General features: G+C 34.6%; 2 protein-coding genes across 3 annotated transcripts in view; both read right to left on the reverse strand.

Moving 5' to 3' along the window:
• Positions 1 to 9,614, reverse strand: part of LOC114307144 (uncharacterized) — a 28,295-nt gene extending 18,681 nt beyond the window's left edge. Inside the window, exons 1-3 of one of the 2 annotated variants that reach the window (XM_082919533.1) lie at positions 9,203 to 9,614; positions 8,996 to 9,090; positions 8,740 to 8,797 (exon numbers count right to left, since the gene is read on the reverse strand). In XM_082919533.1, the coding sequence (XP_082775659.1) occupies positions 8,740 to 8,797; positions 8,996 to 9,090; positions 9,203 to 9,329 (280 nt within the window). In that variant the 5' untranslated portion in view covers positions 9,330 to 9,614. The remainder of the gene's footprint in view (positions 1 to 8,739; positions 8,798 to 8,995; positions 9,091 to 9,202) is intronic. The other variant, XM_082919534.1, reaches the window with a different exon arrangement.
• Positions 9,615 to 12,910: 3,296 nt separating this feature from the next.
• On the reverse strand, positions 12,911 to 13,940 carry LOC114307142 (A20/AN1-like zinc finger family protein). The gene has a single exon (XM_028252520.2). The coding sequence runs from the start codon at positions 13,928 to 13,930 to the stop codon at positions 13,211 to 13,213; it is 720 nt and encodes a 239-aa protein (XP_028108321.2). The 5' UTR covers positions 13,931 to 13,940; the 3' UTR covers positions 12,911 to 13,210.
• Positions 13,941 to 17,649: the final 3,709 nt, after the last annotated feature.

A 17,649-nucleotide genomic window follows, 5' to 3' on the forward strand; every position in this document is an offset into this window, starting at 1 on the left:
TCCTTTCACTTGGTTAATCACCAATTGAGAATCCCCAAATATGTCAACTGCATGTACTTGTAATCCAATAAGAATCTCTAGTCCCACAATTAAGGCTTCATATTCAGCCTGGTTATTGGAACAGGTAGCTTCATCCACTCTAAAACCATGGGTAGTTTCTGTCCCCTGTGGAGACTTGATTACAATACCAATTCCAATTAACCCATTTGCTTTCGACCCATCGAACCACATTTGCCATGGCTCAACACTGGTCATACCAAGTTCCATGATCTCCTGGTTCTCAGTTTGAGATGGATGGTCTGCCAAGAAATTGGCTAAAACCTGCCCTTTTACTGCCCTTTGAGGGACATATTCTAGATGAAATTCTGATAAGGCAAGTATCCATTTGCCAATTCTTCCCCTCAACATTGGTCTAGATAACATATATTTAACCAAATCTGTGGTTGCAATTACCAAGACAGTTGTAGGCAAAAGATAATATCTTAATTTTATTGCAGCAAAATACAAAGCAAGACACAGCTTTTCAACAGCTGAGTATTTACATTCACACGAACTTAAAAACCTACTAAGGTAATAAATAGCTTGCTCCTTGCCTTCTTCATTATCTTGGGCTAAGAAAGCTCCCAATGAATCCTCTGCTGCAGCTATGTATAACTTCAAGGGCTTGTTCCCCTTTGGTGGCATCAGCACTGGAGGTTTAGCCAAATAGGCCTTGATACCTTCGAAAGCAATCTGATGCTCTGCTGTCCACACAAATTCCTCTTCATCTTTCAGCCTTAACAAGGAAGAAAATATTTTAGTTTTCCCTGCAGTGTTAGAAATGAACCTTCGAAGAAAGTTAACCTGCCCAAGGAACCTTTGTAATTCTTTCTTACTTGATGGGGGTTTGGCTTCGATGATTGCTTTGGCTTTATTTTGATCAATCTGTATTCCTTTCTTGTGAACAACATAGCCCAAGAAATTTCCAGATGATACCCCAAAAGCACATTTAAGAGGATTGAGCTTTAACTTGAACTTCCTCATCCTTTCAAAAGCTGCTTCTAAGTGAAACAGGTGCTCTTTCATGGATTGGGATTTAACTACAATATCATCAATATAACATTCCAGATATCCTCCAATAAGATCATGAAAGATAGTGTTCATGGCTCTTTGGTATGTAGCTCCAGCATTCTTTAGACCAAATGGCATTTTAACCCACTCAAAGGTGCCAATATTCCCAGGACATCTGAACGCTGTCTTGTGGATATCTTCCTCTGCAATGCATATTTGGTTGTAGCCGGAATGCCCATCCATCATTGACAAGACTTGGTGACCTGCTGAACTATCTACCAGCAAGTCCACTATAGGCATAGGGTACTCATCTTTGGGAGTTGCTAGATTTAAATTTCTGAAATCGATACATACCCTCATTTTGCCATTCTTCTTGACTACAGGCACAATATTAGATAGCCACTCAACATACCTGGCTGTTCTAATAAAACCTGCCTTGAGGAGTCTAAGGATCTCTTCCTTGACCTTCTGAATTACTTCTGGACTCATCCTTCTTGGTTTCTGCTTATAGGGCCTGAAATTAGGCTTCATAGGGAGCCTATGTTCCACTAATGACCTGTCCAATCCTGGTAGTTCATTATAAGACCATGCAAAGCAATCTTTGTATTTCTTCAGAACAACCAAAAGCTGGTTTCTGTCCAGATCATTCAAACAAGCACTTACATAAGTGGGCTGTTGTACAGAACCTTCCCCTAGATTTACTTCTTCTAAAGGATCTTGTGCATGAGAACTCCCTCTAGTTTCTGCTGCCTTTGAAGTGATCTTCGAGCTTGGTTCTGCCCCTAAGTTCTTCAGTTCAATATCTCTGCCCTCCTCCTCATAGACAAAATCTGTCCACAAGGCTTCCTCTTCCTGTATTTCTTGGACTTTTGTTTCAATGTCCAAGGCACAGTACTTACCAAGAGTCAAGACTCTAGCCTGTTGCTGCTGCTGTTTGCAGCCAATTATCATGGCCTCTCTCTCTTGCTCCTGAACTTTCTGGACTATTGCTTTTATGTCCAATGCTGAAAACTTGATCAAAGCCAAGGACTTGGCTTCTGGTGATTCCTCTCTTTGCCTATAACCAGGCATCATTGTCATCTCTAAGGACAACCTCTTCATCAGCACTTTTTTGGACTAAGTGCTTCAGGTGTGTCACCTCTTCATCAGCCGTCACTTCGGCTGAATTGTCATCTTTCATCAGTATACTGAGAGGTGTCACTCCCTCAATATACAATTTAGCCTCCGCAAAGTCTGCACAGGCTATGAAGGGTTGAGGATCTGCGTCGATCTCCTCTGTCTCTCCATTGCCCAAGGCCATCATGATTTTCTGATGTAAAGAAGAAGGCACACACTTGTTAGTGTGGATCCAGTCCCTTCCAAGCAAAGCATTGTATTTAGCATTACTGTCGATTACGAAAAATGCTGTCATACAATCCCTGGTTCCCACACTTAAATTAATGGGTAGAATCCCCTGAGCCATTTGTTTATCTCCAGCAAATCCAGCAATGGTTGTGCTGGTTGGTATCAACCTGGGATTCTTTTTCCCTAGTTTCTTCAAAGAAGATTTCGGGAGTAGGTTCACTGCTGCCCCATTGTCTACTAGGACTCGGTTCAGCTGTACCCCATCAAAGAAAGCTTTGATGTACAAGGGCCTGACGTGCTGTGTCATCGAATCCGAGGGGTACTCAAATGGATATGATAGATTGATGCTTACCACCTCTTCACTCTCATATCCATCTTCCATCGGGATGACCATTTCGAAGTTATCTTGCACCATACTTGCTTGTGAATCTTCACTGGAGATCTGAACTGGGTCAGCTTCCTGCCCCTCTTGATTCTCATCTCCAGCTTGAAATTCTTGTGGCAATATGTGCACCATGTTTACTGATACTGGGGGAAACGAGCCAAACTGGATGGCTGGCTGTACTTGTTTCCCCTCTTGGTTACTTTGGTTGACTCCCTCAGAAACATCCTGCATGATGCATTCTGGTATTTCATCACTAACTGATCCCTTCGAAGGATTTTTCTCAACTGGCTCTTTAGTCAGAAACGTTTGCTCAGCCATGAAGGCTTCAAACATCTCTTCCTCCACAACCTCTTTCTTCTGACTCACGCTAATCTCTTCTTCAGTCTCACTATCTGTTTCCATCAGAGCTTTCTCCAACCCTACCAAACTGGCCTTTTCTCTGGTTTTCAGTTCAGAATGAACCTTGGCCAACTGTTCTCGGCTACAGACCACTGTGCTCTGTGGAACTGGCTTTGGAGCATGGTCTGATTTTAGGTTCTTCCTCCCTTCCGTTTTGACTGATGAAGAATTTTCTCCACCTTCCTTCAGATCCTTTTGGTACTGGGTGTACCTGCGCTGAATTTTTCTCCTCTGTGATCTTGAGATGACTGGGATCATGTCGGGTTCCCTCGTCTTTGGGTGTTTAAGCAGTATCCAGTTGTTCGGAGCCACCATAGGAGGCTTGATCATCCTGCCTTGGTTTACAGTATCTCCATAAGCACGTACCTCCCTAGGTTTGTTTTGCATTACAAACCAATCCGGGACCCCAGGTACCCATGAGCTTACTGATTCAGAAGCTGACCTGCCTTTTTCCACCTTCGAAGCCATCTTCGAAACTGGCCGTGAAGGTAAGTGCTTGGTTTTGTCCTCATGTTTTGAATCTGGTTCAGACCTTCGATAAGGGTGACCATTTTCTGTCCTGCGTGAAACTGATCTAGGGAGCCAATCTCTGGCTTTGATTCCATGGACTGAACTCCTCTCCAGCTTTCTTTCAGAATGGCTACTCTGCATTCTATAATAGTTATGTGGTCTGGATTCATGCAAGAGTTCCTTGCCTTTGTCATGCATTCTGTTTACCACAGGCTCAACCACTGGTGGTCTCTGCCTATCACTAGCCGGATACGGCCTTTTGTTGTAAGCATTGGTTGATTTAGGACGTCTCTGAACATCCCTGTAGTATTGCTTCCCATCAGTTGGAAGCCCCTTCAACCACTTGTAACTGAGTCTGCACCTGGGGCACATTCTCTGTATCACTGCTGCTTCTAAAGAATCATCATCCAGTGACTCTTCATCAGAACATTCCATCTGGTGTGAGGAACCTTGTTCAATAACTGGTAGTCTTCTAGTATTCTTCTTGACGTTGGTTTGATTAGCAACATGCATCTGCACATTGACTTCCTCCAATTCTGTCAAGGACAAGTTCTGGAAATCTGATGTAATGACATTGGCTGCTGCCTCTCCAACTTCTGGAAAGGGATCACTGTCAATTCCCATGGCTTTTTCTGTTTTAGCTGAGAACTTCAAACTTCCTTTCCGAATCTGTTCTTGGATCCTGTCTCGAAAAACAATGCAGTTTTTAGTCGAGTGAGACCAAGAATTATGCCATTTACAGTATACTTTTCCTTTCAGTTCATCCGGAGATGGTAGTTTTACTCCTTTAGGCAACTTAAGGAAATTAGCCGCGAGCAAATGATCAAAGATGTCATCTGCTTTTGTTAAATCGAAAGAGTATTTTCTGTGAAAGTCTTTCTTTTTAAACTGCTGGTCTATAGTTGTATCCTTACGAATTAATGCTTCACAGATTACAGGTTCTTTGCCTACAATCTCTGCTGCATCTATTTCATAATTAGGATCTCTATAATATGTCTTATATGATGCATTATTTCGATCTTGTTCCTCTTCTAATAATGTTTCATATCGAGACACCTTATAGGTCAGTTCGACCAAATCTCTGAATTCAGTTGAATCAAACTTCTTTCGAAGCCTGAATTCTAAACCATTTTGAGCCAATCTGACGAATTCTGGCTCTGGCAGGATGACTCTACATTTATTTCGAGCCCTTTTAAATCTGGCAATAAACTGAGTAGCCTTTTCTTCAGGCCTTTGACTCAACCTAGCCAAATCTGCCATAGATACTTCTGGTTCTGATTGGAAGAATTGGGCATGAAATGCCTCTTCCATTTGTTGCCAATTTTGAATGGAGCCAGGTGTAAGGTTGATGTACCATACAAATGCTCCTCCCGTTAGGGAATTTGGAAATAATCTCAGTTTCATATAATCATGGTTAGTGAATTCACCGCATTGAGCAGCAAATCTAGCAATATGTTCTATCGTTGATTGATTTCCAGTCCCATAAAAAAGGGTAAAATCTGGTATCCTGAATCCCCTTGGGTATTCATGTACCCTATCTACCCATTCTGGGTATGGTTTTCTGTATATAGGAGTCTGGACCCCCCGAGCTATTGGTCCACATATCTCCCTAACAATATCAACAATCTGGTCTCTAGGGACCATATTTTGTGCCTGCTGAACCACTACTGGAGGAACAAACACAGGATTTGGTGGATAAACTTGTGCTTGTGGTCCTCTTGGTCCATAAGGTGGTAAATTTGGGGCTGGTTGTCCTTGCGGTGCAGGTTGCTGCTGAGGGTATGGGTAACCTCTTTGAGCATGACCTGCGAAAGGACCTGCAACAGGTGCTGGGACAGGTGTCGTGTCTCTACCATTTGTAGGAAAACCCTCCAACCCCCCGGGTGTAAATTCGAATAAGGGATTGGTGTACCCTCTTGTGCCAGGTATGGCTTCGAACATAGGATTTGTAACCATTCTTACACCAATTTCTTGTACTTGGCCAGATCCACCAACTTGTGTGGCTTCATTATTAAGTGCTGAGGTATTTTGGCCTGCTATAGGCCTTGAAATGGGTTCATACCAAGACTGAGGTGATGGTCTTTCAAAGTTTTGGGTACTAGTTTGACCATTAACTTGCATAGGCTGTTTTTCTCTAGCCAATCTTTGTTGGGGGACATTTACAACTTCCTCCGTTTGTCTTGTGTTTGTTGGTTGGTGGTTATTCATTCGATCCAAAAAGGATGTTGCCCACCTTTCCATTGTGTTCATTAGTTGTTGTCCCATGGCATTCACTAAACCATCCCATGGATTTGTTGGCATAGTGGACGGTCCAATTCCTTGGTTTTGTCCAATAATATGAACATATGGTTCTTGTCCAGAAGTACTGGTCTGCTCGACCATGGGTTCTGACAATATAGGAGTTTCCACAGGATGTGTTACCACATTATCCTCTGGATTTGGTATTTCTACCTCTCCTTCCACGCCTTCTTCGAAGCGTTCATTTTCTCCTTGTCGTCTTCTTCTAGCCATTTTTAATTAGGTCCCACTGGGCGTGCCAAAAATATATGTTGGCTTTTTGGCTTTTCGAAGGGTATTTTTGTGAATGTGAGCGTGCCAGCAAGGATCAATCAGTCCTTACAGAAATTATAATTGCCAACCAATTATCAGACGATTGTGTTTTAGTTCTTTTCAGCCTCAATGAAGAGGACTTTTACTGGTGGCTTGACTTAGGAGAAATTAAGAGAAATAACAGTAATATGAAGAACAATTGAAGTATTTCATAAAAATGAACACTTACAACGGTCCGAACTCAGCCTCGGAGAGGTTTACAACAGCAATCTACTTGAATCTACTTGAAGCTACTCCTATGAATCGAAGTGCAGTGCGAGTATTTAAAGTGCAGGTATTTAAAGAACAGGTATTTAAGGACTGGAAATGTAAATGACTGGAAAGAAAATATATGAAGTAAATGACTGGTTTGTATGGTCTGAGTCCGTCCCTCTTTCTGGGGGCTACCCTGCTATTTATACTCGTCAGTGATGACCTTCGAACTGCACTTCGAACTGTCGAACTGCTCCTCCATGATCGCTGGTCATGCTTCCTTACAAGTAGCTCCATTACGCCATTACTGGCAGTTGAGCTTCCCTCTTGTACTTAGATTTGAATATGAGTAACCGTTTGAAGACACGTCATCTTGCATCCCGTTTATTTGATCTAGTGTTACTCGGATCATGTGAGGACCAATGTTTATTGTCACGTGTACGATCAGGATTAAAGGCTTGAATAACCTTCCTTTATTACCCTTACTATGCCACGTGTCGAACTGTAACTGGCTTTTACAAAATATGTAGCCAACAACACGAAAAATTAATAACTATATTTCTACAACTACTAATAATTCTTGTTTGCTAAGATGAATTGTTGCTTTTTCAACTTTACGCTGTGTTTGGTTGGAGGATTTGAGGAGGGGTTTGGAAAGGGAAAGAAAAAAATTAGGTGAAATATGAATAAAATATACCTACATTTTACATAATTTCACACACTTTTTCCCTTTTCCTTTCTAAATCCCTCTCCAAATCTCCCAACTAAACACAACATTAAGGCTTTTGTTAATGACTCTTGGCATTCTGACTCTATTTTCACACAATTTTCAGCAAATATCAATACCTCAAATCATTGTTGTGATTAAATGATGCTATCTACAACACATGATTATTCCCAAACATCTGCGGGGTCACTGCTGTGTGACTCCCGCCGCTGTTCCTGCTGTGACCCATATGGTGCCGTCTTATCTTTATTATTTTATTTTTTTTCAAATCCTTCTCTTCTCTGATTGTGTTGTTTGCTGGAGCAAGATATTTGCAATAATATAATATTTTTATTTATTAATCTATTAAAATAAATACAAAAGAATGTTTATATATGAATAAAGATTGAGAACTCTAAAGAGATGATGTGATAAAGAGTGAGGCTCACATGTGATGTAATGTGTGTATGTTTTTGTTTTTGTTTTTTTCTTTTTATCTTGCCATATCACTAGAGTTCTCTTTAGAGTTCTAAAATTAGAGTTCTCTATCATTATTGTTTATATATGTGGGTACACATATTAAAACTTATTAATTTAAATTATTATTATACTAAAATTATATATGGGTACACATACTAAAATTATTATTATACAAATTTGTTTTGCTAAATGCAAAATCAATGAGATTTTTTTTTTAAAGAGAAAGAGAAAAAAAAGAAGAAGAAGAAAAAGGCAAACACAACTTTGTTACACAACTAAACTGAAGAAAAAAAATAAAATCCATCCCACACTTTGCAGTTTTTAATCATACAACAAATGGTCCCTAAAATTATTTTAAAATATATTGTGGCATTTATAATGTACAGTAATAATTTTACTTATATCATACTATAAAAATAAAACTTAAATTAATAAGTTTTATTTTAAATTAATTTATTTATGTGTACCCATATATATAAATATTCTTTTGTATTTATTTTAATAGATTAATAAATAAAAATATTATATTATTACAAATATCGTGCTCCAACAAATAACACCATGAGCATGAGAGATGGATTTGAAAAATAATAAATAAATAAAGATAAAATAGGCACAGCAGGAAAGGGAACGGCAACCGTATCATCAATAAAGCTAGTTAGATTCTACAGCTGTCATGGATCATACCTAAAACCAAAATCCCACACCAACCACCAACCCACACCGAATTTGCTATTATTGTTATTATTATTATTAATTTGTTGGGTCTACTCTCTCTGCGCAAAAAAAAAATTTTGAGGTTTCCTTTGGAAAGTGAATTGGTTTTTTAATTTTTTTTAGTCTGAATCAAAAAGTTTAATTTAAGAAAGATTTTTTGACTTTCTAACTTTTTTGATTTTTTTTTATAAAAGAATAGTGTAATGATTATCGGTTGGATGCGATATTTTATTTGTTATGATTAAAATAATTTATTTTATCTTTTATGACTATTTTAACCAAAAAAAAAAAAAAAAAAAAACCGAAAGAGCCTCATCCCAAACAGAGGCTGATTAAATTTACATACCCAGATAATTGCCTTGAACATCAATAAATCCTAAGAGTAAATACCAATGCCAAGATACCTGCAAAAACGCGCGAAACATTTCTCAGATCATGAAAGCCCCCAAACAAATTGTTTTATCAGCTTCCAATCAATTATGGTCTAATACCATCAAGTAATTAAAACAAATGCAATAGACAAATTACAACCAAAACCATTAAATTAAACCCAATTAAAAACACAAAAAACAAAGATTATGAATGATGAGAAAGAAAATTACCATTAATTTTTGACGCCTAACTAAGAAGATGCTTCCATAAACCAATGATACACTCAAGTAAGTGAAGAATGATAGAGTCAGAGGCATATAAACCCCTACAAGCACACACATAAAATTAAAACCAAACCCAACCATGATATATCAAAATTTACAAGAACTGAAGAAAGAAACAAGAGTAGAATCATGAAATATGAGAAGGGTTGTCACCAAGATTGGACAAGAGAGAGGAAGTGAAGCTCATGACTGCAACAGTGAAAGAAACAACCTGACCCAGTAGCAGGACGAAGAGGGTTTGCGAGAAAGCTTCATTGTTTCTTCTCCAACAGTTGAACATAGCAGAAAAGAAAATTAAGACACAGCACCAACTAACCCAGATTGAGAGATTCAAAGCAACAACAAGAAGAAAACCCACAAATCGAATGAAGTGAAGGCACAGTTTTTTACTTTTTTTAAAAAAATTATTTAAGTATTAATTTTATGTTTTTTTGTGTTTGTTTTAGTCAACTTTATGTTTAATTACTGGTAAAATTGTTATATATCCATTGAAGAAATAGACCATCAACCCACTACCCGTTATACATCTTTTCTTTTTCTTCCTAGGTGGAAATGTACACACACAGATTGGAAATTAGTATAAGGAATACTACAAATTCAAACATAATTATTTTAAAATAATCATTTTGTGATTCATATTTATTTTTGTTGTACAAATTGTAAAATTAAATAAATAGATTTATAAAGAAATCAAAATTATATACCAAGAACATATGCTGATAATTATAACTAAATTTTAACAGAAATACACAAAACAATAAAATAGTAAAGAAACCAAACCGAAGCCTGCACGGTAGCAGTTTCCTTAAAACAGATTTCGCCGCCTCACGGGTCGAGTGCTTGAGGAATCCCGGCGTCTGTCTCCCAGGATACAACGGTCAAAAACCAGCTACGGTAAAAGCACTTTCTGTCTAGCTTAGCGAACAAAAACACTGGCAACACTCTCTCACAGTAGGAACTTTCTCACAAACTGACTTGTAAAATGGAAGCAAAAATTTATATATTTGAGACTTGACAGATAGGAGGGTCTCAATTTATACATGTATAGGAGAGAGAGAAGAAACCTCTAGCCTTTATGACTGGTCACTAATGCACCATTAACCTTTGCAATAAAGGCAGAAATTACAAACCCCATTAATGCACTATTAAACTCTGCAATAAAAGCGAAAGTTACAAACCCCATTAACTCTTTCATGAAGCTAAGTTGATGGGACAATTTCTCATTCAATTCTCAATAGTTTTTGACCATTATATTTGTGGTGTAAAAATCTCATTGCAAAGTATTTAAACCCACTTGGACCCAACACAATAGACGGTTGAGACCCACTTTAATATTTAATTAAAATCATCAAAAAATCATTTTTTCCAATAATTTTATTTATAGATTTTATATTATACAAATTCAATCTCAACCACACAAATATAAATGGGGTTGTTAGCATTTTTCAATTTGCATTGATCAACTCTCTCTCACATCATAAATTTGATTATGCAGTTCCTTATATCATCATTTGTGTTTATTTTATTTTATTTATTTATTTTATGATGGTATTCAAGTAGTTATATCTTATTTTTTAAAGAATAAGTTACATTTTTAATAGTTTAAATCAAATTTTATTTTAATTTTTATTATTTTAAATTAAATAATATGATCATTACATTTTAAGGGGTTGTTTGCGATAAACAATAAGTTCACTTTTTAACTTTTTATGAAATATGGGTTGAGTTTGAAGTGATGTAGTAAAGAGGTAATGTAACTTAAATAAGATAGTATTTTTTGAATTTTTAACTTTTTTAGATCATGTCAAACCAAGCCTAAGTCTAGTTGACTCATTCGATCAAGTTGGAGGTTAAAATTAATTATTTTGAGATATTTGTTAATTTCCCAAAATGTACAAAAAAAGAAATTTAATGAAAATTTAAATAAAATGACTAAATTGAAATTGGACATAAAATGTAAAAGTTAAATTGTTCAAACTAAAATAATAGGAATCAAAATAAAATTTAAATCAAGCTATAATTATAAACAAATGTAATTTATTCATTTTTTAATAAATAATCTGCATTTGACATTAAAAGATTAATGAATGACATCATTAAAATGGGAAGATTAGGATGAACCCGAGCGACACTATCTGAAAAAAAGATTAGGATGAATATAATGCCCGAACAACAATATCTAACCTACATAATAGATGGGAGAGAATCTAATTAACTCACTACGAATTGGATTTGACTTGGCCAATTTGAGATGGGTATGGCTTCTGTCTTGTTCGGGTTCGGATTGGACCGTATTGTTGGGTTTATGGAGGCCTATCACGGGTCTCGTTTTAATAATCTGAACCGTTTAATGTGTAGAAATCGTCGATTACTATATATTTATAAAAAATCATGTTGATCGGATATCGATAGCTATGTGATCAAAACAGTTTTTTTGTCAACCGTTAATTTGTTCACCGTTCAATTTTTTTTAATACGAAACTGATTTGATCATATAGCTATCGATATCCGATTAACGTGATTTTTTATAGGCATATAGTACTCGACGATCCAGTCCAATATTCTAATCTTTTTTCAATAGTCCACCTTATTTGACATCACATGACATGTAGTGATAGTCACACAACACAATGCACAATAGTACTGTTTGGTAAAAAGAAAAATTAAATTAAAAATTAATAATAAAAAACCGAAGTTAAAAATATTATTTTTCTAATTTTTATGTATTTTTTGTTAAAATTTAAACTATTTTTATCTAATTAATTATAAAAAAAAATTATATCAAATAATTTAATACAAATTATTCAATTCAAATAAATTATAATCCACTCACAAAAAGGTCGCAAACAACCCCAATGTTCGCAGATGACATGAATAGAGTTTATGAACCTTGCATTATAATAAGAATATATACCTCATTTTGAATATGTCTTATATGATATAGCGGGTATCCGAGCTGTCCTAAATTTGACTTTAAAAAATTATTGAATTTTTTATCTTAAAAAACTATTCACCATGTTTAATTTTAAAAAAATGAATCCGTTTTTTTAAAAATTAAAATTTTTAGTTTACATTTTTTTTTTGTTTTTAGTTAATTTTTAAAATATTTTACATAATTTTTTTTTAATTTTTTAGATATACCCAATATAAATACTCATAAAAAGTATAACATATGTAAAAAAAAATTAAAAAAGTTCAACAAAAGTAAAGTATATTCACAAATACAAAATATTTTCGTATTTTATCGTATTCAATAAAATTTTTAAAGATTTTTGTATAAATTTTTTTACTCTTTAAATATATTAAGATTAAGTGATTTTAAAAATTAAATAATTGATTAAAATATTTTAAAATATAAAAATACGATCTAAAAACTCAGCAAATTGTTTTTATAAATTGAAAACCAAAGAAGGTGATTAAAAATTAAAGTTTGTCAACTTAAACTCAACATATAGAGTATTTTTTTGGGAAAATGTTTGTCAGTTCAAAATTTTATGGCTCGAATGACTCAAATCTATCAAAACAACATCGTTTTACACTCAAAATTTATCAAAATGATGTCGTTTTGAGTGATTTGAAATACAAAATTTTGAGCTATATAACATTGTTGATTTTTTTGTTTCTGTAAATTTAAATGTCTATTAAATAAATTGGGCCATTTTAATGAGTATTTGAATTTAGATAATTAATAAAAAAATCTAATAATAAAATTGATTTAGACATTTTTATAAATATTTGAATTTATGCCATGAAAATAGATATATTTATTATTTTTATTTTTACTTATAATGTATAATTAAATAATATAAAAATTAAAATTAACATATTATGAATGTACCCTAGCTCATGAATGACCACCAGTAATAGGAATGGTTCCAAGGAATATACTTATGCAATAGGATCCACAATAATATACTATTATCATCACCACTAATAAAAATAAAAATAAAAAAAGTAAAAACCCTTTTTACAATCAAGCTCACATAAAAGAAAAAAGAAAAAAGAAAAAAAAGAAGAATATATAACAAATTCCAGAGAAGCTCGGATCCGTTGATCATCTTCATTCATCCCTATCAAACCAAAGCATTCATCAGATCCAACGGTCACCAAATCGACAAATTTTCATCCGACCACAAAGGTCATCAAAACCAACGACCCTGATTAAATCTTCTCCAACTTCTCAGCCTTGACCACAGGATTATCCCTCGCAATCGCCTCTCTCCCCACCGCCTTGTAATCGAACGTGCACCCGTGCCTCTCCGGGTACCGGTGGGCCCCACAAAACGTGGTTCCGCACCGACAGTTAAACCCGGTCAACCCGACCCGTTTCCTGCACACCGAACACCTGTTCGGCCCCGCCGCCGTTGGAACCCTCCCTTCTCCTCCCTCTTCCTCCGCAGAAACGGCCGGAGATGAAACCACAGACAGAACCACCGCCGGAGCCAGCGCAGCGGCGGAGGAGGAAGGAAGGAAGAGAGAATTCTCGACCGCTGATTTGGCTGACTTGGCTTGATCTTCTTTGATGCAATGGTCTCGGTAACATTTGGAACAGAGATTGAGGGTGGTGGGGACGCCGAAGAAGCCGCAGTTGTTGGCGCAGAGGCGGTGGCCCTCCGGCGACTGAAACCCGTGTTCCTCCGCCATAGCTACAAAACAAAATTTGGGAAATATTGGAGCAAATTCAAACAAAAAAGGAAGGTTTAGAAAGAGAAATATAGATTTGAAGTGTTTTAGGGTGATGGATATGGAGATATTATTATTATTTTTTGTGGAACAACTGGAGACGATGATGAGGAGAAGAGGGAGGAGGAGGAATCTATAATATGCATTTATGAGAAGAGAGAGGGGGGAGGAAAGGAAAGGACCAAGAAGAAGAATCATAAACTAGAGAAATGACGAATATAAAATAATAATGGGGGAATAATGAGGACGAAATATCGGGGAGACAGGCTGGAGGGTGGAGTGGAGCCAAAAATGAGGTTCAAGAGAGAGAGTCAAAAAAAGAGGCCTCTCTCTCTCTTTTTTTGACAAATATACCGCTACATTTTAATTTTTGTATTAAAAAAGTGTACTTATTTCATCTTTTTATTTTTTTTAGGTCACATCAATCAACATCTCTTCTCTATTTTTTCTACACATAATACAAAAAAAGTCAAAAAGTGCACTTATTTAGTCTTCCCAAACTTGGCCTTAATCTCATTCAATTTATTGATAATTTTTTGTCAAAAATTTTAACAATATTGTCAATTGAATCAAATTGAGGTAAAATATAAAATTAATAGTTAAAATTAAGTTAATAAAAAATGTAAATACCAAAATAACATAACTAATAAAATGTAAGGACTATCTTTGTAATTTGTCCTTATTTCTTTCGCAAATGAAAAGAAAGAGGAGAAAATATTTTTTTTTACTCTTGGTTAATATCATACACCATTCTAATTTGATATTGATTAATCGAAACATATGAATTCATATTATTCGTTGAATTTTTAAAAAATAAATTGATAAATATCAATTAATAAATGCTGTAAAATAATGTTGCAAGAGGATCAAATAATCACGAGAGAGAATCTACGGCAAATGTGTAGTAATTTGAGGGGGGGCGGGGTGAGGAGGACGCGTGGGGGGTGATGTGTGGTTTAGTTGGGGGGCAATTGGGGGTGGTGTGGTCCAATTGGTGGGTGAGTGTGGTGGGCGGTTTTGTTGAGAAGATGCTCTGTTTCTATACATGTTTATAATGAGAGAGAGAGAGAAAAAAAAAAAAAAAAGAGTTGTGCTGTTGTTTGTCGTTGTTTTATGTTCTTTTGATTGGATTGTTGTTTATGCATTTGCTTAGCTGGTTTCACGTTTTGGTCAATTTTGGGTGCTCACGATTTTTTTTTTTTTTTTTTTTGGGGGGGTTGGTTTAATACACCAAAAAGTAATAATAGTAAGGCAAAAACTGAAAAGTACTTGAAATATTTAATTTATTATCTTTAACAATCACTCTTAATAATATATTTAACAAAGTATAAAATTTTAATTTATTAAATATTTTATTACGTGAGGTCTAATTTCAATGTCAAATCATTAAAAATCATTTTAGAATAATAAATTAGGGAGATGTAGTATTATTGAGCAAGAATATATATTTTTTTAAAAAAAGCATTTTTGTATCTAAAAATCACTAGACTTTTGAATAAAAATAATATTTTTGTTTTATTTTGAGTTTTTAAAAATAATTTTTAAAATTTTCATTTCTCATGTTTTGTTGTCTTTTTTTTTTTTTTTTTTAATGAGCATCTGGACCAACTTACGCATATCTCAACTAATTTCAAGATCCACGCAAATCACTCCCTTCACGTGGATCAAGCAAATTTTAGGCAGAGTCTGCAGGAGTGGCTCCAAATAGTTGATAACACCTAATAGAAGATGAACATGAGACATGGAGAGAGCACACTCCCATGCCCCAAACTGCACTAACTAGGCCAACTCCTTGGATTGTGTTTTGTTGTCTTTAATAAACTTTTTTCATATTTTAGTAATTTTTTTAGATACACCTAATTTAAATATATTTAAAAATAAAATATTTGTGAATAAATTAAAAAAATAAAATTTATTGATTTTTTTTTTTGTATTTAGTGAATTTTAAAAAAAAATTGATAACATTTTTAATTTTTAAATATATTTAGATTAAGTGAATAAAGTAAAAAAAATTGATTAATATAAAACCAAAAAAAAAAAAATTTGAAAACTTGAAAACAATTTTTGAAAAGAAAAATGTTTGGTAGCTCAAAATTTTGTGGCTCAAATGGCTCAAATCTGTCAAAACGAGGTCGTTTTACACTCATTTACACTCAAAACGACGTCGTTTTGAGTGATTTGAGCCATTTGAGCCACAAAATTTTGAACTACCTAGCATTATTGGTAAATTGTGAAACCAAACACAAGTTTCTAGATAAAATTTGAAGTGAAAAATGATTCACCTATACAATTTATTTCCCCTACAATCTCCTAATGACAGGGCAATTGGATATAATTTGTGGGCACTTACCTCTACTGTTTTAACAATTGATGATTTCAAAATAATAATAATATGCATAAAAGACCCAAAAAATACATAAAATCCTCACTATCGTTTCCCTTTCTCTGTGTCTCTCTTATTTGTTTGCGGTCACAATCTCTTTTCCCTGTCACTAACATTTAGACACGAGTATCCAAGACGAGCCAAGTTGATTAACAAAATAAAACACTTGATGGGCACGTAGGCTTGAACTACACTAGACGACAAATGTCAAAATAAATTGGAGAGAATCTCATCTTAAAAATATGTATTGCTATTAAACAAAATTTCTCAGAATTAACATATTTTCAAGCAAAAATGAAAATAATATTTATTTACAACACGGAGAACGCTCCTAGCAAATTGCTCCTTTAGTATTGCATGTCATTCATCACTCAATTGGGCAAGATTGAAGCTGGTTGGCATGAAATGTTGATATCACTTGCGTGCTTTCTTTGCACACTTTGATGGCTCCGAGTCAGAGTCGCCATTCCCGCGTGTCACGGGATGGATTTAGGGCTACAAACAAAGCATGCATGGCTGGTCTAAAATTCATTTGTGTTAAATTATTGAGCCCGAGTCGAATAGACCTAAGCTCAGCTCAGCTAATAAAATGTAAGGTAAATTATCAATAGGTTCTATTTTGGAAATTTATTAAGTAATAAATTTATCAGTCTCTTTTATTTTTATGAATAAATTTATAGTAATAAATTTATCAATTAGAACCTGTACATAAATAAGTTTAGTCAATATGACTGATTAATAAGTGCCCTTAAAACGTATAAATACAAATAACATAAATTAATATTTATTTTTAGTAATTTATATTAATTTATGTTATTTTTCTATTTATATTTGGTATTTGTATAAATTTACTTATTAAGTGATGAAATTTAATTTTTTTCTTTCTAGCTTGAGCTCAATTTGTTAAGCTCGACAAGAGCACTGCTCATGCTTTAACCTGAGTCGACTAATTTTAAACAAGCCAAGCTTTAACACTCTACAATTCGGCTCGTTTGTAACTCTAATGTGACTATGGGTGTAACTTGGGGTGGGGTTGGGAGGAAATATGAGAAATTAGAGTATAGTCCAAATTTAGGGTTTGCTTACATATTTTTGAACTCAAGTGCCAGTTTGGATAATAATTTAGAAATCCGAATTGAATTTGACCTTGGCGTGGATAAATATAAATAGTAAACCAAAACCCTTATATGTAAATATACAATATGCTATTTAATATAATACAGTTGTTGGATTTACACTAAAGATTATTTAAATCGTTAGATTAACTTAAAAACGGAAATTTTATAATACACCCCTCATTTACGTTTAGTTATAAGGATGTGAACCATATGTCTTAAATGAGGGTGTGTATCATAGGTCTCAGTTATCACGTTTGGATTTGTTTTTATTTATTGTGATGTTAATTATGTCTTAGTTATGACTAATTGTAATGTTAGTTATGATTTATTGTAATTATTATTTTAATTATATTCGAAAAGGTCATTGGTTATATACTATGCGGTATTTGATTATGATTGATTAATTTTTTCTATAG

The sequence above is a fragment of the Camellia sinensis genome, chromosome 3 (assembly GCF_055761805.1).
Source record: "Camellia sinensis isolate YWXY chromosome 3, ASM5576180v1, whole genome shotgun sequence".
Lineage (NCBI taxonomy): Eukaryota > Viridiplantae > Streptophyta > Magnoliopsida > Ericales > Theaceae > Camellia > Camellia sinensis.

Bases quoted from the DNA above. Each gene is read 5' to 3' on its own strand.
- LOC114307142 (XM_028252520.2), bottom strand. From the start codon at position 13,930: ATGATTCTTCTTCTTGGTCCTTTCCTTTCCTCCCCCCTCTCTCTTCTC.